The 24,227-nt window shown below is 37.1% G+C and overlaps 2 protein-coding genes across 5 annotated transcripts in view; one reads left to right on the top strand and one right to left on the bottom strand.

The window, feature by feature from the left end:
- Nucleotides 1–4,358, top strand: part of atxn10 (ataxin 10) — a 39,041-nt gene extending 34,683 nt beyond the window's left edge. For 2 of the 3 annotated variants that reach the window (XM_087245552.1, XM_087245551.1), the window contains exon 11: nt 3,581–4,358. In XM_087245552.1, coding sequence (XP_087101678.1) covers nt 3,581–3,765 — 185 coding nt within the window. In that variant the 3' untranslated portion in view covers nt 3,766–4,358. The remainder of the gene's footprint in view (nt 1–3,580) is intronic. The other variant, NM_001130612.1, reaches the window with a different exon arrangement.
- Nucleotides 4,359–8,577: 4,219 nt separating this feature from the next.
- The window catches only part of wnt7ba (wingless-type MMTV integration site family, member 7Ba), a 32,304-nt gene continuing 16,654 nt past the window's right edge, over nt 8,578–24,227 (bottom strand). Inside the window, exons 1-4 of one of the 2 annotated variants that reach the window (XM_087248179.1) lie at nt 22,461–22,701; nt 17,239–17,465; nt 14,896–15,167; nt 8,578–11,138 (exon numbers count right to left, since the gene is read on the bottom strand). In XM_087248179.1, coding sequence (XP_087104305.1) covers nt 10,659–11,138; nt 14,896–15,167; nt 17,239–17,465; nt 22,461–22,543 — 1,062 coding nt within the window. In that variant the 5' untranslated portion in view covers nt 22,544–22,701 and the 3' untranslated portion in view covers nt 8,578–10,658. Of the gene's footprint in view, nt 11,139–14,895; nt 15,168–17,238; nt 17,466–22,460; nt 22,702–24,227 lie in introns of those variants that run through there. The other variant, XM_087248178.1, reaches the window with a different exon arrangement.

Below are 24,227 nucleotides of genomic sequence, written 5' to 3'. Positions count from 1 at the left end.
AATGTATTCGCAGCACTGAACATGTTCACAAATTACCTTGCAAAAACAGACTCTCTTGGATGGATGAGAGAACTCAGAAACTCCAAGTCTGTCAGATAAAATTGCTTAAAACACCTTAATATTTTAGAAATGTGGTTAAAGTTTGCATAACCAATTTTTGATCTTATCCACTCGGGACCCACAAATACAGTAGGTAAATATGGAGCCTAATTTTTGACTACCTGACCAGCGCATTTACAGCACCACCCGCTGGGAAATAAATTATAAAATGAAGCATTCTAGACTTTCTTTGATGGTGTCGTGAGATGTCGCAGACATGGTTGCAATCTTGTGTCATGATGCCCATTTGTCGTTTATGAATCCCCACGGCACCCTACATCAAGGAAATCTGTGTGATTTGACCGGGGCTTAAAGATTACCCAACACTACTGTAATTAGTCTATGGTTTTCAAGATGAACTTTAAGCTGTCATTAGATGATCACAAATTGTACAATTAAAAAAAAATTTGTGGAAATTAGCATGCACAATTAAACTTCCAATATCGGCCAATCATGGAAAATGTAAAAAAAAGTGTAGACTAGAAACTAAAATCAATCATTCTAAATGCTATCAAGTAAATTGATCAACTGCTGTCTTAGGGCGCACTCACATTAGGTACTCACAATTCTCAAACGAATCAGGAAATGCGTCTGGGCATGGTTCGGATAGCATAGTGTGAGTGCACCCTTAGTAACAACCGCCACAAAAATGCCAACAAATTGCTATCTAAAGTGTGAATAGCATACCAATAGCCCCTTAAATTCCATCACTAATGGAGGTTTTACCACACTATTTGATGTTTGAATGATTGGTGGCTTGTTCAGAGCTGCAATGTTATTAAAACAAAGCCAGCATTTTGCAGAACGTTTTCATGTCCCTCCGCCTTGCATCGTCTCCTGTAGAGAAGTGGAACCATCAGGCTGAATCACCATCATTTTATAACCCTCACTCATCAGTCTTCATGTGTAAAATATCTAGTCATAATAGTTTATGAAACTAAATGTAGGCATTGCATGTTTGAGTAATACTGTGGTGTTGACAGAAATCCATTTTATAGATGTGCAACACTTTCTGGAAAGCTTGATTTGAAATTCTGGGTGGAAAAAACACCACTTGAAATGAAATGACATGTTGTGTTTTTATAGTGTTGACCTGCAGCCTGCCAGCTCTGTTCCATATGAAACGGTTCAATGATAACACGACAATCTGATGCATTACAGCAGTGTTTTCAAAGACTCCTTGACTGATGCTGGCACTGCTGTTACAAAAAGGCATGTTCATTATGTGTTGATGACTGCCGGTCTGTATTAGAGAGAGCAGGGCACAGTGCCAGCTCTTTCACCAGGGGATGAGCCTCTAAGCTGAGCTTGTGTGCTCCCGGACGCTGCTTCCTGACCGCTTCAGTAAGTTGTTGTCCTTGCTTACTGTTTAGTGTGGTTGCTGGAGCTAGTGATGCTAGATTCACTTCTGGGTGGAAGTGAGATGTTTGTATATGGCTCATTTTTTTATTGCATAGGCCCAATTAACTTCTAGTTGGTGTCATGTCTGTTACTATTGATCACACTTTTAATATCGCAAATTTACCAATACCAATAATTCTTTTTTGTATTGGATGGGAATAACATTCTGCACTGTTTTGAAATAATTAATGTAAAAATGTAACATTAGACATGTTTGAGATTTATTTAAAATTAACGTAACGCTACTTAATTCCGAGTTCACACTGCAGGATTGTCAAAGTAGTTATGTCACAGCTGTTTTTACACTGCATGACTATCTGGGGTAGCATTCTGTTGGTTCTGTGTTTACACTGCAGGATGGATCGGCGACAGGGGGTTTCATAACGTATGACATTACAATAGGAGAATCGCCGACAACTTTGTCTAGGTACACAAGTTACATCTCACAACCAAACGCACGCAAGAAATGACATGGGAACAATGCGGGGTCACGTAGTATATCTTTTGTTTTTAACTACATAATAAGAAAGAAGCCTTTAGTGGAGTAGAAATTGTACTGATTTTGCTTGCCTGTCCTTTGAAGGGAATTCGTAATTTCTCAACTTTTTTCTTTTCATTTTTACACGGCTGCTCCTGCCAAATTTACACTAGTTTCCTTTCACTTCTTGAGTCTAATAGACTGACAATAAGCGCTTTTAAGTTCTCCCTCAATCTCCTGCAGGCCTGCAGATACCCATACTAGTAGATGCTGTGCTCTCATTGGCTGTAGGTAATCGTTGATGTTATTTTCAATCAGAACGGCATGATTTGAATCGCTGACGGCTCCAGATATTTACCATCCCAAATATTTCACGGGTGTTGGCGACTCATTAGTGATTCTCTCAGATTATGTCTTTGATAGTTCACAGTGTGATCGTTACTCACGTGAACGAGCACCAATTTGCCTGTTATTTCAAGCATTTGTCTGCGGTTTCAAAACCTGTCCTCGAGTCAAAATTGGGGCTAAAATCATGCAGTCTGAATTCAGCATGAGTAGTGTTAAATTTACCGCATCTAAAAATGTAAAAAAAAAAAAAAACATTCAAAATTACATATCCACTAATAATAATATATAATTTTATGAAACACTAGAAACTAAGTTAGTTATTTATAACATTTCAGGATTTTTAGGCATTGCAGTATTAATGTGTAATATGAAAAATCATGATTATATACATGTATACAGTATATATACATATATAAAACGTGATGAACCCGGCTGCTTTCTGTTTAGAATCGGCAGTGTTGTCTACATCTCACAGGTTAGATTTTATTTTAATATCCTAACTTTACTGTTCCTTGTTTGTATATTTTTTTTCCCTTATATAATTTAATTTTTGTTAGCAAGAGTTACTCTGAGGACTAAAAATATACAAGCATAAAAGAAACATATTATCAGAACTCTGACACCACCGCTGACTCTTAAAAGAAGTCAGAAGGCTTCATTACTTTTTTTTTCCTCCCAACATATTTTTGTTGTGGTTGGTGCTATCAGCCCGTTTCTGTATTTGCATGTGGTGTTAGTATACATGATGTTTTCTCGAAACAATATACATTAAGTTTTTTTTTGGTAGCTCTCTCGGCCACCATAGAAAATACATGTTAATCCCTGATGTGTACAGGACACTAGTCTGTGAAATGTATGTTAGGGAAATATTCAAAACAATATGTTAGTCATCAATAGCCACAAGTTCCCTAATAATGGCTAGTTAAAGTGCAAATACAAAGTTTTATATACATTAGTAGAAACCATTAAAATGAAGTGCTACATAACTTTCCTTAGTAGTCCTGCCAGTCAAAAGCCATATATTTAGGCATTGCATTGGCATAAAACATTGCATCAGCATAAACATTTGTATTATAAAACAAAGATTTATATTGAAGGTGGGACCTGAACTATCACTCGGAACCAAAATATTGCAGCTTAAACCAACCAGGACACAAAGACAACCAAATAGCTACAAAGTTTTATTTACTGTACAGACAACTAAGAAACCAAACTAACCAAGTGCCACCAAACTTTCCTTAATTTTTCTGCCAGTCATAAGCCAATGGGCTGTATTTGCCATACGGAACATCCTGGAGCACAACCTGGAAAATCAGAAGCTGATTCAAGGCCTTCGAAGACAAGGTTTGGCAGACGACACAATGCTCAGAGGCATGGGCTTCAGGGTGGAAGAAAGGGATGGCAGTTTGCTCCTCAGGCCCCTTAAAAAGGACCCATAGCTTGTTAAGTAGATCTGCCCTGGGATGCCCATCCCCACACTATATTACTCCCTTGAGATGCCTTTAAAACACCCACAGAACACACTGGGGTCATTAAACATCCAATCAGTAGTTTTAGGAGCACAAGAGGGAGGTCTGGGTTTTTGTGTTCTCCAAACAAGAGGAAATCAATCAGAGGAGCTTATCTTAGAGGACTCATGCTGATGTCTGGGATGCATTTAGGGGTCTTTGATTTCAACCTCTCCCCCACATCCCAAATTGGGATTCAAATCCTATGAAACAAGGAGAACCGTGTCTTCATGGCTTTTCAGACACGAAAGAGACTTTGGTGACCAACAGGGAGTAGAGGTTAATCCCCAATTCAGTGCATTTTATAGAGAGCAGTATGCCTCTTGATCTGTACACATGAAGTTCGTCTTTGAGTAGCCGTGAGACACGGATCCTGATTTTTGTTGTTGAAAAAGATGTGCATTTTCAACAGTTCCCATTTTTAGACAAGTTGTGTGGACGGAGGTTATTGTGTGTTAAAACTGTATGTTTAATGCATTCATAAAATGCAATTAATATAATAAATTAACAATTAGCAGAGTTAAGTGTGTTTCATAATATGTGATTTTTCTTCCAATGGTGGATTTTCCAGCCTCATGAGTGCAAGTCTGCAACTTGGTCCAGCTTAACATTAATCCCATCTGAAATAATTTAGTGTAATTGTAAAAGACTTTATTATCACCTTTATTTAATTTAAAACTGTATTATTAATATTATTTTTAATTATCCTTTATCAATTGCAATTGTGTGTGTGTGTGTGTGTGTGTGTGTGTGTGTGTGTGTGTGTGTGTGTGTGTGTGTGTGTGTGTGTGTGTGTGTGTGTGTGTGTGTGTATATAATTGTTTAATTTGGACACTAATTAAGATTTTTCCATGTTTTTAAAAAAGTCTCATTTGCTCACTAAGTCTAAAAAAAAATTTATTAAAACATTTCAATTTTGTGATTTTTGTTTTTTAGGCAGAATTATTCTTGTGATTCGAAGTTTATTGTTTAGCGTAATCACTTTAGTCTTTAGTGTCACATAATCTTATACAAATTATTCTAATATGCGATTTAATGATCTGTAAACATTTATTATTATTATCAAAGTTGATTGAGTGATAAACATTGACGCATGAAGGGTTAGATGAATACGTGGATGGAAGCTGAAGCTGAAATGTGACCCCATTGATCTGCCTCTTGATTTTGAATGGACATATGTAGCAGGCACTCATCCTTTTACAGAGCTAGCAGAGGCATAGATGCTGGGTGGATAACCACAGAAGGTCACTAGGTTGGTAACTAGGGGTGTCGGATCTTTGAGGATCTGCAAACCTCTTATGTCTTTAACAGTTCGTTGCTGATGGATGCAAGTAGAATCCTGCGCTCTTTCGGTCACTCGGAACCAGTGATTGACAGCTGGAACGTAGGGAGTTCCAAGTATGCACTGGAATTGTGTTAAGCTGATGGCTTTTTGACAGAGATCTGGTACTCAGATCGCGTACTCGGCCTACATGAGAAAACAACTCCAGCTGTACTGCTGTGTGGGGCATTATGACTGTAGCTAATGGCCAAACTCTTGGATCTTTAGCTCAGTCTTGCCTTTTGTCTGCTAGTAATATCCTGAGGACGGTTGAACAGAAACTCTTAAGTAAATGAAGGCTTTCCCCGTGTGATAAACTGTGGGCTCCGGTCAGAGACAAAAAATTTGATCTTGTGCAACAATAACAATGCATGCACAATGGTGCTAAGAAAGCTGGCAGAACAGCTGGAAAAAAATGCAGAGTACAAGTGAACAGCACATTAGCATCTCCCCACATCAAGGGAACAGATGACAGGTACAGAGAGAACAACCTGGAATGGGGTGGGAGAGGTTTCTTGGACTCACAACTCATCTTTTAAATGGAGATCACCCAAACAACACTAAGACAAGATGCGGTGATTTAGTCAGCAGCAACCAAGAAGGTTCTTGTGATTGAGTTGACTGTGCCAGGGAAGAGGGAAGAGGGAATGGCAGCGGCTAATGAGTCCAAGCAGCACAAGTACTGTGACTGACAAGTGGATGGCGACGGTCCATCCTGTAGAACTTGGGTGCAGGGGATCTGTTGGGAAGTTGGTAATTTTGCTTTTCCGCCCCGCTGGGGCATCTGGGATGAGTCTGAGGAGAGCTGCTTAGGAGGCAGAGAAGGCAGGTTACTGTGGTACGGAGAAGCGTAAAGAATTGGTGCTTGGTATCCCATTAAGGGCAGCTGCAAGAGGTGGCAGGGAGATGTCTCTAGAAACCACTGCTTAAACCCCCAGGAGACGTAATGGGTTGGGACAAAACATTAGTGAATAGTGGTACCAGCTGATAACCCTGTAAGCTGACTCAAATGTGGACTGGAGAAGGTGCAAGTAGGAATGTCAAGCAGGTGACACTACTTGTACATCAAGAAAAAAATACAGTTTGGAAGGTGGATGTGGAGGTGGACTGTGCACACCGCATGGTCTGTCACTCATGAAGGCCAGAAGGAGTAATGAAACTCATCTTCTAATAATCACCCACCTGGGTATGAACAAAGTTGTATACTCTCTGCAGGTCCAACTTTGTGAGCACTTTGAGGTTCACATGGGCCACTGGGACAAAGGGATTGGATGCAGGCCCTCAGACTTCCATGCTTGTCCACAAAGAAGAAACTGGAAGCAGCCGGTGAGGTTGATGGTCAAATGATGGTCAAAATTGTTGTTTATTTAAACGTCCATGTAAGATGAAGTTGCCGAAGGAACCTGAGTCAATGAGAGCAGAAGCAGAATCACATCTTTCTGGAATGAACAGCATCTAAGGAGTCAGTGACAAATTTAGAATAAAATACTTGGACAGTACTCGCTATTTGATGAAGTAACGTCACAGTTTTGGCTTGCTTTATTGGCTAGGTCAATTGTTGATTGTAATTGATTTGTATCGGCTCTGGTACTGGTTTTAGAAATACGGCCGGAAGCTAGACATTGTGGTTTGCATGTGGCTTGTTATAGGAAGGACTCTAGTTCAATCGTAGCGTAGCAGAAAGCCATAGCTATACGCATGTCGGAGCTAAGTCCTTAACTACACACTGAGGACTGCTGTCTTATTCCACCCACTTGCTGCCACCAGTGACTTGAATTGCCGAGTGTACTTGATAATAGATGATCGTTGACCGAGACGGAACAACTGATAAGATGTAGAGACCACTTCGGTGGCCATGCTGAACACTTCAACAAAATGGTCAGTGAAATCTGAATGCCTATTGATAATGAGATAATTAGCATTACATTAAGGTTTTGCCCATAACAGGGCTTTATCAGACAGCAGAGTTATGAGGAATGCCACCTAAGAGTCCTCTGGGATTTCGCTGGGTTGTTTTTCAATATACAGATAAGTTTGAAGCAAAAAACACTAAACTCAGCAGCAGAGGTAGATAGCATTGGAGTTAGTCTTAGTTAGGCCTTGAGGGCAATCACTAACTTAGGAGAAGGGATTTTGGTATGGTGGTGTTTATTAATTCTTGTTTTTCCAGGCTATTCTTAGATGTGAACTGTAGACCAGACAGTGAGTAAGTGACAGAGCTTGCCTTGTTTGCTGGGGATAATGAGAAGACCAACAGGTGATTAGGAATCAGGTGACTGGGAACATGCAGACATTTTCTTCCTATGGGGGAGATGAAAACATCTGTATAACTTTGTCAATAATTACGTGAAACTACATGGGGAAAATCAGAACGATTTAAATAGATTGCCCTAAATCTTTGAGCACTTAGGAACTACACTGTTGTGAGGATCACATTGCATTATGGTAAGATATAGGTGCTGGAGTGGGCATATAAACCCGACTCACTCCCTCTGTCCCAATCGAGGGATCGAGGCTTTGTCCATATTTGATTTCCTGGCTCACTTTATGAAGTGGAACGCACTTGGAAAAAGTGGTAAAAATTTACCCAGGCAAGGAAATTTTGCGGGTGTGTTTTTAAAAGTGTAGTGACAGAGTTAAGGCTGGTTTATACTTCTGCGCTAGTGGTTGGCGTGACCCATGGCGCATGCCTTACACGTTGTTGTGCATTTAAACTTCTGCAAGCTGTTAAAGTTGCTCTACAATAGTTTCTTACCTGGTGTTTTGTTTTTTCTGAACGCTACCTTAATGTACTAGTAGCTTAAACTTGCTCAATCAGAGGCGCAAACCAGCAGACATGCAAAAAGTTTAATCATAAGGTAAACGCAAAACAAAATTTTCCATCTGGAGCTCCTTCATGGGACACCTGTAAACACTTGTTCCATCTGGCTCATGTGGATCTCGGTCCTGTCCACACTCATCAGCGCTACCAAGCTGACCATTCACAGAGCTTACGCTACGCCTCGTTGCGATGTGTTACATTTTTTGAGAGGTGCCATGGCAAGGGCTAGGCGACCGTGCAAAGGCTGCGCCAGAGCATACATGTGTGCTTTACACAGAAGAGAAGTATCAATCAGCCTTTAGGATTAGCATTTATGCTTTTTAATCTAAGGGTTTCAGGCTTGCTTTCAATAGGCTTTGGAATGTGAAGTCCTGGGGTCAACAAATGTATGGAGAACATAAGTTCATTTAATTAACTATTTAATTAATCTGATTAATTTTAGTATTTTAATAATTTCACCGTATGACTGTATTTATTGTACCTTTATCAAATTTTTATCAAGTAAATGCAGCATTGGTGAGATACGTGAAAAAAAATTCACTTTATACATGACATTTATGATATTAATTAGAAAATATAAGCCATTGCTTTAATCCAAATATCATGATGTTCCAGGAATTTATTTCTGTTTTAAAGACAAATAAAAACAAATAATTTATTTTGTAAACAACATGTCATCTTTATAATAAAAAGCATACTCATACTTTACAAAACATTTAAATTGGGTCTTTACAAAATTTACACAGAAATAGGTCTTAACACAAATAGCCACAGTAAATTTTAGTAATCGGGTTTCAATTTTCTTAGTGATTTTCATGTATGTTTACTCTCCTAACACCAAACGACACCAGTCATTAGTTCTTTCCAACTCTCTTAGTCCCACACCACTTTTTTTTGCTCTAGTTCTGCACTTAGTTTGTCCCAAGTGAATCAGACCAGAAGTATTAGCTTGCAGAATCCCATCTCGCCCCATCCTGTCCTGGAATGAGCTGAGTGGTCCACACACACACGCCCCCATGGCATTAATACCCCTCAATGGAGGCCTCTACTCTCCCCACCACACCCTGTTGTTTCTGCCTCATATTTTTTAATGACAAAATGTTTGTGCGAAACAATCGGGGTTGACTTTTCGCTCAATCCGGGGTATAGTGTTGGGAGCTTACGCGGTTCCGGTACCCAGCAGTTCAGACGGCTAACAAAACAGCTTCCATTTACTTCTGCTCTGGTGGCTGCTTGCAATGCTTTTCACACACAGGAAAAAGAGCAGAACGGCAGAGAGCATACGGCGGGTCAATGAATGAGCCAGGTCGGATGCCTATTCAAACCCTCTGCGTCACTTCGAAATCAGCGTTTCATAGTATCTGCTCCCGCAAGTGTTAGCACATCTGGGAAGAAACCGCAGATGTTGATGTGTGTAGGATGAAATTATATGATCTATTTGATCCAAACTTACTTTTTTTATTCATCTAGCAATTTTATCTGTACAGGTCTGGCAAAAAAAATATAAATACAACCAGTCTAAAAAAAAAAGATGAGATGGTTCCAAGCGGAGCTCTTGAAAATAATCATTAATAAAAAAAGTCTTTACATCTGCAATTAAATGATACAAAACCATAACAAGGAAAATAGCATCAGTACTTCCTCTGACATAAAGTGCCATATTCTCTACATATAAAAATATATCTTAACATATCTGCCAACTCGTAAAAACAGTTTTGATTTTACAAAACAAAAATGCTACTCAAAAGTATTTCCAGTGACCTTTTAACCGTTTCAAGATCTATAAGCTCTATGGTCCGTTGGCTCAGGCACATCACGCCGTGCCGGTGATGTGGAATCCTATGTCTCTGGCATTCGTGGGAATGTTCGGTCTCTCAACGGGTAAGTCACATTGCAGCTCTGTGGAGTTTCTAAAAGCTCTTTTTCATTCCATCACACGTTATAAGACATACATTGCAGCTTAAGTGGACTATAAAAAGCTTCTCTTTACACGAAAAACACAAATGTTTTCCATTTCCATTAGGCCAATGTACATGCCATGTACAAGTGCAGCAACTGAGGATGTATTCATTAAAATGATCACTATTCAATTGATAAACCGCAAAACAATGGTGGAGAGAAGAAGCTCTTTATACATGGAGGTTGAATTTTAGAAGCAACAGATCAGTAGCCAATGATACCAGAAGTTCACACTTCTGCATATCATTATGAGACATCTACAGTATGAACTTGTTTCTCTCCAAAGAGAAGGAAGATACTTTTTTCAGTGTTCAAACAGATACAGTGTGAACGAACATTTTCTTTTTCTTCTTGAGCTCCCATAGGGGCTCAGCATTTCAGACAAGTTTTCTTGTCTTGAATTAGAAGAAAGTCACTTTTATACGCAGTTTATACTGCCTGATTGGTATTTAAAGTCATCATCAAGTCCCTGCGACCTTCCTCAAGAATCTGAGAACTATGAAAGCCTTGCACTCAAATGAAGTGTCCACATTTGCAAGAAAATCAGTCTGAGGTCAGTGCATTTTCCTCTTAAAGTTCAGACATCTTCTTTATTCTTCCTCAACAAAGGGCCTTTCTTGTCTAAAGACTGCCTGATGTGCAAAATGAAGAAGCCGTGGCACTTTCTGCTTCTCTCCATTGGCTTTTGGCCTTTCTTTCTTGTCCATAACCTTTTCCGCATCTTCATTTACAAGTGAACACCTCTGTCTTTTCGCTGCAGGTGTTACACTTCACAAAGCAGCACCACTGGAACTTGCAGTTGCACTGCCACACGCGTGTGTACTGATGAGTGTTGTGTCCTCGGCCGCAGCACATCAGGTTGCAACCATCTGTGAGAGGAGACGTGTGGTTACATAGGCGTCCTCTCGTTCCTGCGCTCCCCGTCACAGTGTCCTCTTCGCAGTAATTGGGGGAGCGCTCTAAGAACACCAAGTCTGTGTCTGTGGGCTTGATGTACCCTCGAGACTGCTTGAGACGTAGGAAGGAGGGCTGTCGAAAACGGGTGGCTCTCACAGCCTCCACCTCAAGCGCGGTGGTGTAACGCTCCTTCAGCACGTAGCCGATCTCTCGGAATTTTGGCAAAGTTGTCCAGCAGGTTTTGGTGGTGCATGAGCCAGAGACACCATGACATTTACATTCCAGCTTCATCCTTTCTTCTAGAACCTGCGACAGTAGGAAACAAAATGTCACTTAAGGTATTTTAAAGGGTTAATTCATCCAAAAATGTTAATTCTGTTATTAATTACTCACCTGTATGTTGTTCTAATCTGCTATGACCTTCATTCATCTTCAGAACACAAATTAAGATATTTTTATAGTAAAGATGCACCCTGACCTTACGTGAAAGGATTGTTTTTGGATCAGGTGCATAAAATTGTTTTTGGAGCTCTGTATGATTACAGTTGAACACTGGATTCAAATCGAATGTTTTGACAATGTTGTTGGTTCATTTTTTACCCTTTGAACGTCATTAGACCATTGCTGTCTTTGGAGGATGAGAGAGCTCTCAGATTTCAGCAAAAAATTCTTAATATTTGTGCTTTGAAGATGAAAGGTCTTGGTGGATTTAAACAATCATTTAAGCATATATATAAACACAGAACAACCTACAATTTTCATAGTTCTATTGCTGTAACCTTTAGATATTTTTAGTTGTAATCTTTCTTATTGGAGTTTTCCAGGAGTCACTGGTTTTCGGTGAAGTGTTTTGGTTATTTTGTAAAATACTGTTCTGTTAGATTTTTTTCCTCTACGTTTAAATGTGTTTTGTTTAATTAAATTGTACTTTAAAAAAAAAATCATTTGGTGACACAATAAGCCAGGGGTCACTAACCCTGTTCCTGGAAATCTACCATCCTGCAGATTTCAATTGCAACCCTGACCAAACACACATGTCTGTAATTATTAAGTACTGCTTCAGGTGATATTACAGAGCGGGACATAAAAAGTCTTAAATTCACCGAAATGTTGTGTTGTGGGTCTTAAATCATTTTAAACAGGTCTTAATGTTCCTAATGTATGTCCAAGTAAAGCCACCCTATCGGCCCGACACAACTTTTTTATTTATATTTAAGTTTTTTTTATTTCAAAAAGATACAATTCATAATAGCTTTTAGACATGTTTACAAAAAATTTAATTCCCTAATCCAAATTAAATTCCCTAATAACGAGTAACACACCCCTTTACATAATCTTCCATTAATCCAAAAACTTTATACAAAAGTAACTGGGCCATTAGAAAAAACCCTCAGCATCTATAAGTCTAAAGTTTCATTCATAATGGTCTTAAAGGTTTTTTTTAAAGTCTTAAATTTGACTTGAGGAAACCTGCAGAAACCCTGTACTAATTGGTTCAGGTGTTTTTGATCAGGCTTGGAGATGAATTTTGCTGAAAGATAGCCCTTCAGGAACAGGGTTGATGACCCCTGCAGTAAACTATGCTCAAAATACTAATTAATTGTCCTTTTAAATCTTCATACTTTGCCACTTTTATTCAGTTAATTAGTTTGCTCATTAGTCAGTAAGATTAAATAATAAATGTAATAATAATCATTTGTATGAGCACATTGTTCTATGCTGTAGTTTTATTAAGCAGGCATACCTATGTTGTTTTTATTATGCATAATTGATGTTCTGATAAATATTTTTTCACCCATATTTTGATTTCATGAACTCCCACAGAAGTTAATTGTAACATTGAAGCAGACACATTAATCTTGCATTTAATATATATATATATATATATATATATATATATATATATATATATATATATATATATATATATATTTTTTTTTTTTTTTTTTTTTTTTTTTTTTTTTTTCTTCCTTCATTGATGCAGATCCCAAATTGGGTCTTCTCAGCTTTGGCCCATAAATATAATTACAATTGTAAATGAATGTTTTATTCGACATTATTTGAAAAAATGTGGATCATCTGCTTTTTATTTCCTGCTAAAACTCACTGATCTTTTACAATGGGCATGACTTCATCAGAGGCCTCTTGAATCTGTGGTGCGAGTGAATTCGTGCAGCTGACGGGTAAGGGAAATTCTTGACATTTTACTTTGACTGTTTTCAGCAATTTGAACCAAAACCCATTATTCAATACGTCCCAAGCAATGTCTCAATGTGCGATGCCAGATATCTGTCAAAGCTGAGAGGAAAAAATATGTTTTAGCCAAATCATACCCTGTAATTTTCTCTACCTTCCTAAGGGCCACATCAAAGAAGAAGAGAAATGTCCATAATTCTCAAGTCCCCATTTATGTATATGGTTACATTTGAGTTAAAAGCAGAACTATTTGGCTGTTTGATGTGTTACTGATATGTTCAACAGACAGACGTACGTGATAGTTGACATTTACCCGTTTAGTTCAATGTTAATATTCTCCTTCTCCTTCTGAGATTCAGTTGTAATGTTCCTCTAATCCCTCTGTCTAAAAGCAGTGTATCACTATTCATGGTTTCTATGAACTAAATCTCAAAAAACATACAATTTTTGTACTGTTTTTGTATTTCGGGTCAGTTTGAACATGAGAAATTGTACTAACTTTTCATTTAAAACCGCATTGTGTGATCAGCAACTTCTCAGCAATGATTGATGGAGAAAGAATATGTAAATGTTTTGCATGGCAGCATATTTTATCATGTTATTACTGAATTCAAACTTTTTGTTAAGTACAATTTATATTTATATATAAAAATTTTAAATTGCATTCATCACACACAGAAAAACTAAGAAGCTAATTAAGAAATGTTATATGAAATATAGTTGAATGAAATTTATAACAACATATAATCTGAGAATTGCCAGTATTAAAGTACTTGTGGAATTTAATGAAATTCCTTTGAATTTTTAGCTAATAGTTCCTTAAAACAGATTTATGAAACGCGTATGTTTGTTTCTAACCAAGCAACATCAAAATAAACAACTATATAGAAATGATCTGAAAAGATCTTAAAACTAAATAAATTCATTTTACTTTAACATAAACTTCTGTTTTCAGGTGAAAAGCATCATTGTTTTCGTGGTTTGTCAATAGGTGCACATATGTGTGTTTATTTACAAAATGTTGTCACAAAATAGTGCGAGAACAGCCAATTTGAATGGTATAACTCAATTAAATGGGCATTATCAATGGTTATCAGCTGATAGATATGGGCCTACTAGGTACAGAAGGCTGTAATCATCCATTTACATGGTTAATCATGAGCCATATAGAGCCATACGACCGCAGCCGGAACTAAACAAGAGTTATTTATATTAACTAAAAAATTTCCCATTAATTGTACTTTTTTAACATCTTCCCCTACCCCAACTCTAAACCCAACCGAACAGATCTGAATCTGGAGTCTTTTCTATTAGTATAGCTGATTAACTGCATTAATTTTTTATATTACCTTGCTGAAAAAAAAGCCTACACAGCCTAAGCTGATTGGCTGGTTTTAGTTGGTTGACCAGCCTGGTTTTAGAGGGGTTTTGGCCACATCCAAGCTGGTTTCCAGCCATTTCCAGCCTGGTCTTAGCTGGTCTGGAAAATGATCAGCTAAAACCAGCTACAACCAGCCTAGGCTGGTTTAAGCTGGTTTTTCAGTAGGGTATTCATTAAATTTCTCATTAATAGTATTTTATTTACGTCCTATCACAACCCTTAACCAAACCATCACAGTAATGTAAAAACAGATCTGGATCTGGAGTCTTCTCTATTAGTATAGGTGATTTACCATGTTGAATGGATGGTAACATGTAAACATTGTTCAAATGTAAACATTTTTCAAATGGTTATATCTCTTTACTTGCGAACAAGTATATAATGCTTTTAATTGCGCACCTCTCCTTGATTAACATGGACCCAGATTGCTGCAGTGTTTTTATATATTAAGAAAAAATAATGTAGATACCTTGTCTTATTCCATACCTTTCTTCCTGCTTCATTATTATGCAGGTTCATTAGCCTCCTTGCGTTTTTTTTTATCTCTCGTGCATCCACGAAGCGTCTGGAGAACTCCACTCCATATTTGACGTCCGCCGAGCAGCCGCCCCATTTCCAGCCCTCTTCCTGGTCATGGTAGCCCTGTTTTTCTCTGTCGCAGCCGCAGTGGCTCAGGTTGCCCTGACTGCAGGCTGCAGTCACTGCATGGGCAACTCCTGCTGCAGTGATGGCGTAGGTAAATGCAGCCTCCTTGCTACCTAGGAAGAAAAGAGTAGAGGTTTTGACACCATTGACTCCCCAAAGTTCATGTCAGTGAGTTTCATCTTTGTTAAATTACCAAAGAGATGCAGCCACTAGAATGTAATTTCTAACTAATGATTAACTGACCCATGTTTGTTTAATTAGCTGAACTCTGTGGGCAGGAAAATCTCTGGGAGCTGGATTGATCTCAAGAAGGATGTAAGGAGACTAAACTGACCCCTGCTGGTCAGCTTTTATGAGAAGACTAGAGGTGAGTGGGGTTAATGAACTGACCGCCACAAAGGTCTGTGTATTGTTTGTTTGTATGGAGGTCCTTTTTGGATTAATAATGGGGATTTCAATCAACAGACAAAACAGACCCCTAATTATCAGAATCCCAGAGCAAGAAACCCCAACAATTTAACAGAAGAATATTTAGGTTCTGTTGAGTTAACATTTGTATGTTTTTTTAAAAATCTGCTGTTTATTATGATCAAATGTTTAATTTTTTATCATATTTTTGTATTAATATTAATCATTAATAGTGATAAATTATTAATATTTCAATATTTATATTTATATTCATTATTTTCCATTAAATATTTCAAAGGTCTCCCTAGAACTCACTTTTAAACCCCAGTTGGAAATTCCCTGAATTAGTTTCAGTTTGTATTCCCTTTACACCAGGATTCTTTAGCGCTTTTTATTTTCGCCTAAAATGTGGTCTTCCTGTTGTAAAAGGGTGCACATTGATTGATCGGTTGATTGGTCAGTTGATTGATCAATTCTTTTTTTAATGATGGTATTGTATTGTTCACGTGTGCCATATTGTGAAGAGCTGAAATCTGGTCATTACGTTCACAATTACAGTCAAACATTATTGCCAGACTTCAGATGATGACTAATCATCAAGTCTGCCAATAATACCGCAGTATTTTAATATATACCAAAGTGCATCTACAGTATAAGCAGGAAATAAATATGAAATTGCTGTTGTCCTTTTTTCTAGCATAATATCCCTCATCAAGGGATGCTGGCAGGGAATCTTGTAAAAGCAACAGTGATTATTACCCTCTCCATCCTGCGAGATGGAAACAGACCATTAGTGTTGCGGTTCTTCTCATAGCTAAAGCTGATTTTCTGATCATCAGGTTTGCCTGAGCACAGGATATTTCCTTTATCCAGCCAAGAGTCCATGCGAATGCTATGAAGTCCTTGTATAATTTGACATGCTTGGACCTACTGATGAATTCTAACTACCATTATTCTAATGGATTTTGTCGAAAAACCCGTTCAGTATTCAGTATAAAGTCCACAATGGCTATTAAATAACCTGTAGTTTGTCCTAAAATACACATTTGAGCATTCGATTTTCAAAGGAAATTCAATGGAATGCAAACAATTTTAAAAGATTTCAGCCCTTCTTCCCAAAATCAGTGCAAGAAACGTGTAATAGTGTGCAGATTCCATTCGGGCCTCGATATTGCTTATAAAACATAACTTTCATGCTACAATAATCAAATACAATGAGCTTTCTTTAGGTCTCACACACGCGGTTTGCACAACAGAACATAAAAAGCTTGGTACTCACAGCTCAAACATACATTTCCTTGAACAAAAAGAAATAAGATTATGTTGCGTAGGGCCAACCAACCCCCAAAAGAGTGATTGTTACCAGGACCATTGGATTAAACACAGCCCCGCACCGCACCCTGACCGTAACAAAACATTTCTGACTGAAAGGCAATTTATATGAGAGTGCAATATTAAAGAAAAGCATATTACTGTGTGTTTCCTTGGTTCTCAGAAAGTCACTGATGCCATTTTTGTCCGTGTGTGTGTGTGTGTTTGTGTGTGTGTGTGTGTGTGTGTGTGTGTGTGTTCAAATGTTTTTTGAAAGAGATTTTTTCTAAAGTAATTGCGGACTGATTGTATCTGCTTTAACCTCTTTTTTGTCTCATTTGTTTTGCAGGGCTCTAATGGAAACAGATCCAGCCAAAACAACATACATACACACACACACACACCCACACTCACATACTATGAATGTGACATGAAAGCACAGCTCACGGGGCTGCACCTACTGACCTACTCTCAGCTCTTGCCCAAAGACGGTCCTCTCGCCAAGGGCAGAGCAGTTCCACCGGCCGTAGCGAAACTGATACTGGCACTCGTTGATGCCCAGCTGAGCGCCTTCCCCAATGATGATGATGGCATCTGGGCGGCTCTGGCAGATGGCACGCTGTCGGGGGGCCAGGCCGGGGATCTTGTTGCAGATGATGTTTGCGCCCAAAGCCACGACTGAAGACAAAGCCCTTTGGAGGAGACCAGACACACTGATGTAAGCAGCTGATATAGATGAGGTATTTAAAAAGATGGTTCAACCAAAAATGAAAATTTAGGATTAATTTATTCTAATCGACATGTCATGTTTATTTCTATAGCGATTTTACACTGTTGATTGTGTCAAAGCAGCTTAACATAGAAGTTCTAGTAAATTGAAATTGTCAGTTTGGTTTTCAGAGTTGAAGATCACTTTAGTTCAGTGTGGTTTAAAGTTCACTGCTGAAAGTCAAAACACTGAAGAGCAAATCCATCGATGCACAGCTCCACAAGTCCCCATGTGACTATGTTCTTGTTAGAAGGTTGATGAAGAATTTTTTGCTCAAATGGTTCCTTGCAAGGCTATTTTAGTAAACAAAAACACTACGACTAAAGCTATTGGCCAAAAAAAACATATTCATTAACTTAAATAAAAAAAGTTGAAAATTCACAATAAATGAAAAACTAACAGCAGTCACTGAAAAAAAAATTTGCAAATATAATAATCATTTTCAGAAATAATAAGTAATAATTCTGTGACGGAAAATCGGACTTAGTCTTTTTTCAGCAAAACACTAGTAAATGCTCTTTTAGACAAACACATCAGTCAAATGCATGATTATATATATATATATATATATATATATATATATATATATATAATATATATATATATATATAAAACATGTTTGTATGTTAAAAAAAAAAACTTTTATTTTTCAAAAAATGTAAATAGGATAAACATGATCTTTACATTTGTCTGAATGTTGAAAGTTAACATGGACAGTATTATCCGATTTTAATGCAATTACTCTGATTAAGAGTCTACCATGTAAACAGCCAGTTTTGATTACCTTAATCTGAAAAAAGTCATAATCGAACTAAAAAGAAATCGAATTAAGATATGTGAAGTATGCCTATTTTAGTGGCATTATTGAAGTGCAGTACAGACATGTAAAAACCGCAATCAAACGATTACCGTTGTGTAGGATTTTTGCTGTGTTTTGAAAAAGGATATTCCTTACACACACACGGCTGTTTGACTATTCTCTGCACCTACTAGTGAATGACCACAGACATCTGCATCACTAAATGAGAAGGTTTTTGCAGAAGTGCCAAACTGCAGTTTAAGTTGACAAATTAAAAATTAAACACCCAAAATTCAAAATTCTCTGGAGGAAATCTGGATAGTGTGGTAACGCAATGACGGTAATCGTCTTACGTGCTGTAACATGTAAAACGGGATCATGAAAGGAACATTCAAAAAGCAACTCATGTTAACACCTTAATCATATTATTGTCTTATTTAGATTAAGGCAAATAATTTGATTACTGATGTCCATCTAAAAGTAGTCATTTTTACATTTTTTTATTAAGCTACATTTGTATGTTTTTCGGTTCAGTGTCTGTTCAAAGAATCATTTCATTTTAGACTTATTTTATTATTAAACACTTATTTTATTGCACAAGAGCTAATGTTAGCTGTGCTAAACACAATATGTCACTTCCTTCAACATTGGAAGTGTTCTGTTAACTCTGCCCAACTAGAATTACAGAAACTAAACAGAAATTTATACACAAAATAAAAACTAATAAAACCACGAATCAGATTGACTAAAATTAAACCAAAATATAGAAATAGCTTTAAAATAATGTTCGAGGTGCAAGGTTCGGAATATTATTTATATTAAGTAGAATTTGTTACTTTAATCCTCAGCCTTGAGTGTGAGCATCATATCGAATAGAGTTGAATGACAGATTTACAACATTTGATACATCTTTATGCAACCAATTGGACCATTTGTGGTAATAATGTTGTATATAAAATCCAGTGTCTTGCACAGACTGATTCGTTTGTTTTTTAAGCCCTAAATATATCCACATGTATTAATTTAGTTTCACCAATATGTGTTCTTTTTAATTTTTGACTGAAAGTGCAGGCATCTAATGATTCTTGGATTTTGAGCATCACTAAGGATCACAGTTTCAGCTACAAATCTTCTGTAATAATAATTAATTAGCCTAAATTTACTTGACTAAATTAAGAGCAAATTTTCATTTATCGGTCGATTATCCCTTTAAGAAATGGTCATAAGTCACAATTCACACAGATATAAAAATGTTGTTTTTATTTCGGAAATATATTTATCTATATTTATCTTATAGTATATTTATCGGAAATAAATTAATGGAGTACACTGCAATTTTCTTATCTTCTGTGTTTTTCTGCACGAGGCTGAGTAAATGATGACAGAAATGTCATTTTTGGTTGACTTTTTCTTTTCAATTATTAATTTTCTTGATTAGTAGGCTGCACATAATTGTTCAGTGTTTTGTAAGATACATTTTGTTGGTTTATATAGACCCTTAAAATACCTAAACCCTTCGCATGATTTAACTGCGCTTTTCCAGACAATGTCCTTAGACTTTTCAATCATTTTTAATATGCCACAAGAAACATTTGAAGGATTGCCTTTACTATAATGAATGAATTTAAGAGCATATTATGACTTTAGAACAGAGCAACAAAAAATTCAATATGAACTTGAACATAAACGAGACTGGGTCCCTAATAATGTCTACACAGATTAGCAGGCCAACCGTGCGCCACTCTACAGACAAAGACTATATACAACAATGCATTCGCAGGATATACAATCCAATTAAAGTGAAACTACACACATACTGTAATGTGGATTAGCCTTGTAAATCAAGCCGTCTGTTCTGCTAATACTCAACAAAGTGAACCTACAGACTGACATTTAACATAATCTAGAAATATATTGACCTATCTAAATGGATTAAACTGTTCCTGGCACAGTGGGAGATGCTGGCACCAATGATGACAGGATGAAGTCCCATTTTAGAGCAACTAATGTCTTGGTTAAAATCTAAAATAAGCATCTTTAACGTAAGCTTGAGAGAAACTACCAAAACTACCGTGTCCATTCATCATATGTTCGACAATAACAGTTTGGCATTTTTGTTCTCTCAACAAGAATACTTAAAGAAAAAGTAAATAAATAAATACAGAGAAACGTGATTGTAGTTTCAATAGCATTTAGCAGATCTCTTTTATATATTGTGCCATTGGTTTATTAAATTAGGTGTGGTCTACGGAAAATCCATGAAACCCATTTTAAGCTGTGAATACTTCATTAGGTAACAGTAGATTAAGATTTTCTATTAAAAACTTGATTTTTTACATACATTTTGATCATTAATTTACACAATTGTGTTTTGGAGGCCTGAAAATGCTAAATATTTGCTTGGAAAATTATCACTATAACTCAAATGCAACTTTTGATAAAGTGGTGACATTATGCACATGTGTGCTATATATAGAGTTTATAGGTAGACATGTGCAAGTACTACAGTACAGTTAGTCTTGCGCAATCTCGTGACACGCGATATCGTCACATCACACCCCTAATATCAATAAAATGTGATGGAGGAAATAAATGTACTTTTTGATTCATTACACCATCTTGATTGTTTATATTCACCGATCTGACTAAGAACGTGAACGTGTGAATGCTTATCATGTTCCTCTACAAAGTGACATCGCCAACTACTGGCCTGGAATGCAAAATACAATGATTTTTTTGGTTTCAGGCATCTAAGCTTTTTAAAAATGCAAATGGAAAACTTTGTTTTAGCACATCATTGTAATGCAAATGTCCTTTGAAAGAAAAGGCAGACCGAAAATCCCAGAACAAAATGTGTATTTGAAGAGACTCTAAGCTTTAAATAATAATAATAATGACCACTTCTAAAAACCAGAATCTATTTAAAGTACATTTATGATCTACACATAGATGTTTGAAATGTGTGGCTCAGCCATTTCTCCACAAGCTGAACTTTAGTGCAAATAAAAGGTTCACTCTTTTCAGGCCAGTCTGAGACGCACATCTCACCCTCTGCTTCTTTTTTTTCTTCTTTTTTTCCAGATGCGGTTTTCCAATTACATGCATTTGAGATCAAAACATGATGTTGTAATGAGTAAAACATTGTCCTTATGGTTTCACAGCAAATGAACGAAAGGTAATCTCATCAGTTTGACTGAATGAACTGGTTTATACTGGAATATGATATAACTGGGTGGTATATAGCTGTGGAAATATACCATTTATCATCTTTTGTTTCATCTGCTAATATGAAACACTATTGTAAATGTACCGGCATTACAGAAGAAGCTTTGAAAGTTATAATTAAATAGGTATAAATGATCATGTTAAAATATGCTGATAACCAGCATAATAATGTTAAAGTAATCAAGAAGAATAATATATCATGCTTTTCATGGATAATTCCTAATAAGCATGCATATATATATATATATATATATATATATATATATATATATATATATATATATATATATATATATATATATAAAATAAACATTACAAAATAAAAGCATACTCATCTACAATCTTCATAATTTACAACCTTAATCTAGGCTATTTCCTGTGAATGCTGTTTATATGCATTTGAAACATAAAAGAACATGCGTTAAATGTAATGGTTTTTATTATATCTTTATTAATACATTTAGATATTAATTGACAAATTTAGCTTATATCTTAAGTGTGTATCAAGCCATTGGATATCTTACGATTAACTAGTCAACATTTTTAATTATTATTGTTATTATTTAATGTTTTAATAATAAATATAACCCATAAAATCCAATCAGCAGCGTTGCTCTTCAAGCACACTTACTTTAGTAGCTACTATCAGTGCCTCAGAAGATGCAATTAAAGCACAAGCACATGCTCAGTCTGTTCGTGCAACACAGCAGGTGCACTAAACAATGCCAAATGCACAAACGTGGAAAGGATGATTCGTTTGCACTCCTAGCATCCACGCACATCCAGATTACTATCCGAATTTTCAATGCAATGACGATAAACCTCAAACCGAATCGTCGCCGGCTGCTGCCTGGCAAATGTGAAATAATATAGAAAGCATTCGCTCAAACCTACAGGTAGCTGCCGCTGGTGAGGATGAGGAAGATCTGTGGGTAGTAGACTGACAGCAGCGCACCGCAGGATGAGATGCTGCGCATGGTGACATTGAAGAGAGCGCGTGGAGAAAAGCGAACTTCTGAAGTTTGTTTGCCGTGAGGTTACGCTGCTGCTCGGCTGCTCCGTGCGTGAGCTGCGGCCGCGGAGACTCGATCCGTCATCTCGTGCGCGGTGCGGGCTAATTCAGAGTGTGCTCCCCGCCGCGGGCTGACGGCTCATTTTAGGGATTTCGGGTCTTGCTTTGCCATTGGCAGAGGTGGGGGGGACACTCCAGTCCGCCCACCTTTACGGGCACGGTTGAGTGACATCTCCGCCTTTTTAGTTATATATTGTGCGGTGATGTCGATAAGATTGATGAGGCGTGCGGAGGAATATGATTTCTTTTAATAATAATAATATCCGTTTAGTCGTTTGGATGTTGTAATAACCAAAACGAGAAAAGCTCGAGGTTTATAAAGTGTCCAGACTACAATTCCTGTCATTAAATGATGCGTGCAGCTTCTCTCATCACTGTGAATGGCAGGCATGGGTCACCAAATTGGAGATATAGCTTTAAAAAGGGCGCAAATTATGAAGGGGGTTAGGAGGCTGGAAATGTCCCAACTGGTGTCAAAATTCAAAAGAATGGTTTTATTTGACATATTAAGTAGCTAGCCTATATATACACGGTTGAAACTGTTTGGCGGGAAAATCCGTTCGATGACCACCAATCTTGGAGCAATGTTGGATAACTCTCGAGGCCTCGAGCACTTTTATTAGCAAAACAAAGTATATTAACACGTTTACATATTACAAGTCTTTAAAACTTTGAGTTCACAATTTGCTGAGTGATATTGCTGCCAAATTTGGAAGCTTTCAGTCAAGAAATTACCTTAAACGTCGATTGATCTGAAAATTATGGACTGCTGCAAAGATAACCTGATTTATAGCTGGTCTAAAATGCTCGACCTCATCCAGTCTAGTCATAAGGTAGGTGAACTTCTCTTGCAAAACAGACTACAAGTTAACTTTACAGTTACCTAGGCTATAACTGGCTTGTAGGTGATGTTTAGCTGTTTTATGAGTAAAATGTGGTACAGTATGCCAATTTGTGAAAGTTAATGGAGATCAGATAAGCCCTTTATGAAAATTACCCATGGTTTTACTACAACTAACAAAAAAACAATATGGTCATGCAGTTCAATCATGGTGAACACAAATTCCCCATGGTTTTTACTACTTTAATCATATAGTTTAACAATATTCAGAGACGTGGTTATACTAATGGAAATCAGTGCACCATAGTTTGTACACTTTTACCACGATAAAGCAATGAGAAAATTTCACTATAGCTGCATTGCAAAACAGAAAAAAACACATAGTTTTGTGCTTTTTACTGGTAGTGTTTAGGCAGGCAAATCGGTAATATTTAAAAAATGTAATTATTTTTGAAAGTCTATGGCACAGGTGCCTAACTCGGTTCCTGGAGGCCCACAGCTCTGCACAGTTTAGCTTTAACTGTAATTAAACACACCTGATCAAACTAATTGAGTCCTTCAGGTTTGTTTTAAACCTCCAGGTAAGTGTATTGAAGCTGGGTTGGAACTGTGCAGGGCTGCGGCCCTACAGGAACAACCACTGATGAAAATCAACCATGGTTATTACAAAAAAGTAGTACAATTTATAACCACAAATGTACCATAGTTACTTTATTTTAACAGTTGTATTTTGCTGGGGAGAAAAAAA

This window comes from Danio rerio, chromosome 4 (genome assembly GCF_052040795.2).
Source record: "Danio rerio strain M-AB ecotype USA chromosome 4, GRCz13ab, whole genome shotgun sequence".
NCBI lineage: Eukaryota > Metazoa > Chordata > Actinopteri > Cypriniformes > Danionidae > Danio > Danio rerio.
Note: the sequence above shows the minus strand (reverse complement) of the source record. Positions and strands in the feature narration are given on the sequence as shown.